Below are 7,629 nucleotides of genomic sequence, written 5' to 3'. Positions count from 1 at the left end.
AGGAGCACCATGAACCATTGGCTCATTTGTCTTTTCTGGTGATTGGTTTACAAAATGCAGGTAGAACTGAGAAGAGACCTATTTTTTTTTCCCTCAGCACTTTCTTTAAACAAAACAAAAACAAAACTGACCAGGACGCCTTATGTTCAACTACTGAAATTATAGGTTTTAAAACTTTTCTGAAACTCTTTTGTTCAGAAATCATTTCTGCCTGAATTGCTTTCAGATTCTGATTACATTCCCTCTCATGTTTACCTCAGATTTTTTTGAAAGTTAAAAAAAGAAATCCCCTTAATCAAATGAGAGAATAAAAACAAGGAATTCTTGTCATTTTCATTTTCTCTGAGGTACTACAACAGTTCTTCCCTTCTCACTTTAAAAAAAATTGATCTATGTTAAAACCTATCAATAAAGTGCCTAAGAAATCATTACGGTATGCGGCAGGGAGGGAAAAGCAAGGAGAGCAAGATCCTAATGACTGTTAGGCTCTCCTATGTTCTATTTCAGAGCAGTACTGGTGGAAGACCCAAAAAAAGTTTATATACTGCAGTCACTCATACTTAGTTCATCCACAGATAAAACCAAAAATGCCTTTTAAATAAAGTTTACTAATTTCCTCTCTGACCTAAATAAAACATGTTTGGGGAAGGAGAGGCTGAATGTGGGCTTCTCATCCATAAATAGTGTGTAAAATTAAACTGGACCCAATGTTGTGCTAGAACCATTTTAATATAATTATACATATCTGCCAAATCCAGGAAGAAAAGGTTTATGCATATATAACTTTTCCAGTTAACATCTGCAAGCATAAACGACAATGATCTCAGTTTATAAATTCATCAGGGTCAGAGCAATTGACCAATGTCTCTTTACTGCTAGGCTTACCAACAGTAAATTACAGATGAATCAGTGTCCTTTTGTTTCTCTTCTCTCACTCTCCTTGTCCAGAGACATTTTGTTGTAAAGTTTCAGTGCAGCTCACCTCCAGCCAAAGGTAATCTTTTTAGATAAGTACTCAGTTGCTCTGAATTTGCTTATAATTATAACCTAGTTAATCACAGAAGAACCCCTGCAGAGATGGAGTTCAAGGTTGCATACAATAACAGGAGATCACAGTTTTGAAGTCTAGCACAGATTAAAAACCACAGATGTACCATTTATATAAGACACACACTGATTGTCTCTTAAACTACATATTGACTCCTTATGAACATTATTTTTTAAATAAAGTAGTGCATCTAGGACAATCAGTCGCACAATTCACACAGCCCTGAAAAGTTTTTCAGTGCCAACTACCAGTTGGTCATGAAACGTGAGTGAGCTTGAAGACACTGTCCATTCCTAAGATTCAACCACGGATTGGCTAAAACATTGGAACACCTCTGCTTAAGAAGGCTACCATGTCCTTCCCTCCTTTCCCTCACAATTTAGTTTTACTTTTGGTGGTGTTTGGTTGCACATGGCTAGAATGCTTTTGATCACTTTGCAAATCAGGAAAACCAATGATCTAAAACTATGACAGGATCTTAAGTAGACTGGTTTGTCCATTTCAGGTTGCTGGTTGGTAGGCCCCTCTAAGGCCCTTCATTTTTCCTTCTATGCCTCCCGGAACATTGATCAGAAGATGAGTCTGAGCATCATCCCATCTAACTCTTTTAACCAATGCCTGGCTAAAACTGGAATGTCCAGCCCAGTATATTTAAAAATCACCCACAAAGAGGTTCTATGGATCTTCACAAAACCTGGAATTTCCATGAGGATGTCTGATCTTTATAATCCAAGCAGTCAGCATTGAAGTTAAGCTTCCAGGAGGCAGTTTGGTCCTTATAATCCAAGCAATCAGTGGTTGAGTTAAAACCCAAGCTTGAAGCGCCATATCCCTGGGTGGAAAGAGAAGCTGGGGACTGATTGAGATGGCTGGTGACTGCATTGGTACCCATGGGGCTGAGTGTGGCCCCTGGTCCAGGAAGCTGGTGATGCATTGGGGTCAAGTAAGATCCACAGTCCATGCCCCCAAAGTAGGAAGTTGAGCCAGCATATCCTTGACTATAACCTGAAGCCTGAGTATAGGTCATGGGATAGGACCTCTGCATGCAAGAAGAGGAGGTGGACAAGGGATCTGACAGTGGGGAGATGGAAGCTGGGCTCCAGATAGACACAGGAGCACTGCTGCTGGAAATGGCCGGGACTGAGGTGCTAGAGGGGGGAGTGAATTGGCCACTTGTTCCACTCTCTGAACTCACTTCCCGAGCTGGAGAGGTCTTCTTTTTGGCAGGTCTCACTTTGTTTTGACCTCCATTCTGTTGCTGCTGCTGTTGTTGGCGGCACTTAGCTCTCCGATTCTTAAACCATACCTTGAAAGGGAAAGAAACTTCTTTAACATGGTTTCAGTAAGGACAAGAGTGGCTCCCAGATTATAGGTGAGCTAAGCAGACAATCTGTCCTGCCACTGAAAACCTATGCTATATGGTACTTTTATACATACACCCCTGGAATTTTAAGAAAGTCGGGAGGCTCTGCCTAAAAGCACTGGACTCCTAGCCCAGAATAATAAATCCTATGGCTAAAAATTTTCCCTCTCATTTTCCTATCTCATTACTTCACCTCAAATACACACATACACATAGACCCAGTGTTACTGTGGAACAACACTCTTACAGTGGAATACAATGTGTCTATGTCTTCTGGAGGTAAACACAGAGGTGAGGGAGAACGATTCTGTTGTTACTAGCCAACAAGAACAGCCTAAATTCAAGGTTTACAGTCCGTCTTCCCGGGAATAACTGCTCATCACTCTACCTTTTTCTCTCTCCTTGAAAGACTCACAAAAGCAAACTCCAAGGAGAAGTGATCCTGTTGAAGACGGAGGTCTGAAAGCCACTATTTGCTGAAATCTTTATGGTAAGTGGAATGACTTGTATGTAGTCTGCTCTGAGCTTGAGGACAGACTTCTCAGCTCATCTCAAGTCTGACACTGGAGTCTCTGACTTCAGGGTAGTGCCACTCAGCACACGGATTCAGTTTCCTGTACTATGTTTGCTGGCTCGTCAATTTAAGCCTCTGCCTGCAACTCTGAAGATTCTCATTACCAGCCCTGTTCGTGTTCTGCAATGACGGAGCAGTGTTTGGTGTGTGAGGGGGCCCATCAAAGAAACTACCACCCTTTTTTGAGAGAAACTACAGGCATTTTCTGAGCAACAAGTCCTTAGTGGTCTTGAATGAGCTCAACATATGAGTATGTTAACTGTACCACCAAGGCTGAGCATATCACCACAGATCATTCAGAGCCATTTGTTTTCTTTCGGTGAAGACTTGAGTTCAAGCTTCACAAATGCTTCTTCCATCTTACTTTGAAAAGTCTTTTTCCTGGTTTGCAGTTTATACTGGTATGTCCTAGCTGAAGGGGAGTCCCAGGTGTGTGTGTGTGTGTGTATTATGTGTGTGTGTGTGTGTTTAGGTGCTAAACATTCTTTCAAGAGAACTCTGTATGGTGTTTGCATTTCAGAAAAGTTGGAGATTACTTTCCCTCTCCAGCTTCAGGTCAAGTTAAGGGGGGGAGGGTGTCACTGAGGATATTGCGTTGGTATTTTATCTGCTGAATGGCTCAGAGCTAGCAGATTCTGTTCAATCCCTAAGAAGTCAAAGAAAACACTTTTATTGTGTAATTTCTTTGGTAAGAGCACCAGCTGCTTCTACAGCCTGGCTCTACCACCCAACTGTCGTGTGACCTTGAGCAAGTCATTTACTCCATTTCTTCACCTGTTAAAAATATTGGGACTATCCAGAGCTAAGCTTCTTTCACCCCTAAAAGTAGATGAAAATGGGGTAGGATTTCCACATGGGGAAAGGGAAGGAAGTATTAAAATATTAAGTAACTGTCCTTGAAATCTGCCCAGGCCGGGCCTCTGTTGGCTGAGGACCCAAGAGCTCTAGAATTGTGCTTTATTACTGCAGCTAAATCGCCAGTCTTACCTTACAACCTAGGCCAGAAGGCTCTTGCTTATAGGACTGGGTGGGGGTGGGGGAACAAAAAGGCGATGAGGAGTAATCAGGCACGTGAAGGGGCCTTAGAAGAGTTTACTGGCCTCCAATGGAGCGCTCAGTTTCAAGCCTTCCTGTGGTCCTCTCTAAGACCTGGGACTCTCCTGGGTCCTCGACATATACCGTGCTCAGGGGAGGGGTGGCACGGTCAGGAAGGATGGTTCTATCTACATCTGCCCTACCTGCACCCTGGACTCGGGCAAGTTGATTTTCAGCGCCACCTCCTCCCGCATGAAGATGTCTGGGTACCGGGTCTTAGCAAATAGAGCTTCCAGCACGTCTAGCTGCGCCCGGGTGAACGTCGTCCTTTCCCGGCGCTGTTTCCGGGGAGTGGCTGCGGGACAAGAAGCCCAGGGCCCTTTAGGGTGGGGGAGCAGTTTCTCAGTCATGGGGTCTCTGACTCCCCCGACCCCCACTCCCAGCACTTCCCTCGTCCTCCCAGCCCTGCAATCCCGAGCCTATCAGTGTTTTCCCCACCCCCCCTCCCTGGGCCTGGGCTCCTCCAGTGAACACTGGGTCGCAAGACACACACTGTCCCTTCCACGGGAGGCCTCCCACTCCACCTGACGTCGGGGATCGCTCCAGCCAGAGCAGCCCTTCGATAGCTAACGAATGAAATAAAAGAAAGCCAAAATCCAAAAACCCCTCAAAATCAACCCCTAAACCACAACACAAACAAAAAATCCATTCCCTGAAGTCAAAGGATCCCGGAGGACCCGCAGTTCAGACTGATGGGGTGAAATCCCGATCCTGCTCGAGATCCTGGCTTTTAGGACTCCAAGGGCCTTTGTTCCTCCATCTTTAAAATGGGGGCATATTTAAAACTTCTACAAGGACTAAAAACAAAACAAAACAAACCCCCAGATCTGACCGGAAAGGAAAGCATCCGTACCCAGGGTAAATCACACCTCTAAGGATTAGAGGCAGAGGGCCTGGAGGTCAGAGGGGAAGCCCCAGGCATGGTGGGGAGAATTTAGGAGGCCCCAAGCATGGTGGGGAGAATTTAGGAGACCCAGCTTCTCAAAGAGGGCACTTCCGAAGAACTGAGCTTCAAGATATGGGCAGAGGCAGTAACCTTCCTCCCCCCCACCCCACAGTGTGTGTCCCCCATTCACTCCAGTTAAGAATAAAGCATTGTGAGTTTCTCCAAGTGTTGCGGGATCCACCTACTCCCTCCAGCCCCTATTCTTCCCTCAGGCCGGTTAAGTGCCCTGTGGCTCTGAGCTGCTTCTTAGAAGGAAAACCCAGTGGGGACACCATGCCTGGAGCTGGAGTGGGGCAGCAGGACCATCAGCCCCAGTGCTCCGGCGGAAAGGGTGTCACATCCCCGAGGGGCGGGCGTGGGGAAAGGCGGGGCAGGAGTGCCGCGAGGCTCACTTACCCGGGTAGCCCACTGAAGGGTGCAGCAAGTCCATGCCCGAGGTGGTCAGACTCAGCCCATTGACAGCGTAAGGCGGTTGCTTAAGATAAGACATCATGCTAAGGTTGTTTGGAGGCGCAAAATCGGCCCAAATCGGGGGGACCCAGCCAGAAGGTCTCGCTTCGCCGGGAGTGGACAGATTCAGGGTCCTTGGTGTGTGGGTTGGGAGCAGTTAACTATGGACAAAGCAAACAAACAAACAGAGGTGCTGGTTTACTGCTTCGCAGGCGGCAGCTCTTCCACGTTCCACCACTAACTTAAAAAGAGCCTGGGCTATGCAAGGTAGAGGCTTTTAAAGGACTTGCAACCCACCCCCCACCCCCAGCTGCTCTGGAACTAGATGGGAGGGAGAGAGACCAGATAAACCTGTCTTCCCCACCCCCACCCTAAACTTAAAAAAAAAAAAAGTACCAGAAGAAAGCAATTACAATCTGCCTTCCCCAAGAACAAAACCCCACGCCTTCAAATGCACACATTGCATTCCTATCCCTACATTTGCATAGGACTCATTGGCTGGCACTAGCTAATTGTCTCAAACAAAACTTGATTGGGGCCATTTGCAGAGACAAAGAACTCTTTGGCTAAATAAATAATGCTGATAACAAAGCCCATTGGTGAGAAACAAAGAAACAATTCAAGAAATCTACCTCTCCCCAGACTGTTGCCTTTCCAAGGCAAATTTTAATTACCTTAGCTTTTTACCACTTTTAACTGCTGTGATCCTAAAATGTCAGTGCATTTAACATCTAAAATACCAACTTGCTAATCGACAAACTTGAGAAAACTGCTCAACCGCTATTACTTCACATTTGAAGTCATTTCCAGTAATCATTTTCACCTAATTAGTAGTCTTGGTAATTAGATTTTGAGGTAAGTAACAGATTTATTAAGGTTTTGGAGGACCTTGATTATGTGTCTAAAGAACTAAAGCTAAACAAACAAGTATTTAACTTTTTAATCGACACCCATCAAATATTTAAACATACTGCAAAAAAAAAAAAAACGTAAAGATTGGCATGAGGTTTGCTAGAAATTCTGAAGTTAGAATCCCACCAATCAGATAATGACAGGCCCCCACATTTGCAAGTAGAAAGGTGTGCATTTGTAGTGCAAGCCGCTTCCATGTTGATTTTGATGTTGTGGAGGCTGCAGATCCTGCAGGAGGCAAATTTTCAGACATTTGGGTCCTCAGCAACTAGAGCAGAGTTTCTTGTTAATTCCGGCTGCTTTTTGCACATTTTAGTTTTGAAGAAAGTAGATACACAAACACCCAAAGTTGTGAACTAATAGAATTTCTCCCTACCTTTCAAGTTTCCTACAATCCTATAAGAAAAAGAGCTCAGGGAGGCAAAAGAAAGGAAGAAAAAGAAAAGTTATTTACTTTCTTCAGCTAAGTGTCTCTCACTGCCCCAAGCAAAGGGATCCAAAATGGATGTTAATATGGGCTGACAGTTTTCAAGTCTGGCTTTTATTTGCTTAAAAAATGGCACTTATCTTGCAAGGATCTCTACTTTGCAACTTTGACACTATGAGAGACTGCTTCAAAATGGCGGATACAAGATTAGGAGAAGTTCCCTCTTACTTTGACAAAGGTCCTACTGAGTTTTCAGGATCGAGTTTTCATATTTACATTGCTTTAGAAATCAAGGCACAAAATTCTACAAATGGAACTCTGTCACTGCAACTTCTTCCTGATTTAAATTCATAGCACAAAAATCATGCTTTTCCATCCTCAGATCTAATTCAGTGTAATTTTATAAATACCCTTCTCAGAGGACTTTGTACTATCTCATCAATAGAACTAATTTAGTTGCTGCTACAACAAAGACTTCATATTTTCTGCTCTCTTTTCAAGACATAGTTATTTGGAAGCTGTGAAAATAATTTTGCTTTAAAATAGTCATTTTATTTGTCTAAGTAGCCTCTAAGCTGGAGTTTTCTCTTGTTTAATACAATATGTTGGAAAAGTTCTGAACTACTACAGAAAAAAAGAAAATCAAAGCAGATGTACACATGAGAAATACGGAATTGTTCTTACATGTAGAGCTCTCACCCAATTAGAAAAGTCTGATTCAGAAAGTGGCACATTCCAACATAAAAAGCAGTAACGGATAGAAAGCACCAGGCAAAGATCCTTCTTGGAGCTCCTCTGCCCTTACCATCGCAAA

The 7,629-nt window shown here is 43.9% G+C and overlaps 1 protein-coding gene across 2 annotated transcripts; it reads right to left on the bottom strand.

The window, feature by feature from the left end:
- Positions 1-917: 917 nt before the first annotated feature.
- On the bottom strand, positions 918-5,589 carry OTX2 (orthodenticle homeobox 2). Of its 2 annotated transcripts, none has more exons than XM_006736048.3 (3): positions 5,423-5,589; positions 4,224-4,399; positions 918-2,354 (listed from the first exon to the last, which is right to left on the bottom strand). In XM_006736048.3, the coding sequence occupies exons 1-3, from the start codon at positions 5,517-5,519 to the stop codon at positions 1,734-1,736; spliced, it is 894 nt and encodes a 297-aa protein (XP_006736111.1). In that variant the 5' UTR covers positions 5,520-5,589; the 3' UTR covers positions 918-1,733. The 2 variants fall into 2 exon arrangements, with proteins under 2 accessions (XP_006736111.1, XP_006736112.1); XM_006736049.3 differs by having other exon boundaries at positions 4,224-4,375.
- Between the last annotated feature and the right edge of the window lie 2,040 nt (positions 5,590-7,629).

Source organism: Leptonychotes weddellii, chromosome 9 (assembly GCF_054177405.1).
Source record: "Leptonychotes weddellii isolate Sample4059 chromosome 9, ASM5417740v2, whole genome shotgun sequence".
Classification (NCBI taxonomy): Eukaryota; Metazoa; Chordata; class Mammalia; order Carnivora; family Phocidae; genus Leptonychotes; species Leptonychotes weddellii.
Note: the sequence above shows the minus strand (reverse complement) of the source record. Positions and strands in the feature narration are given on the sequence as shown.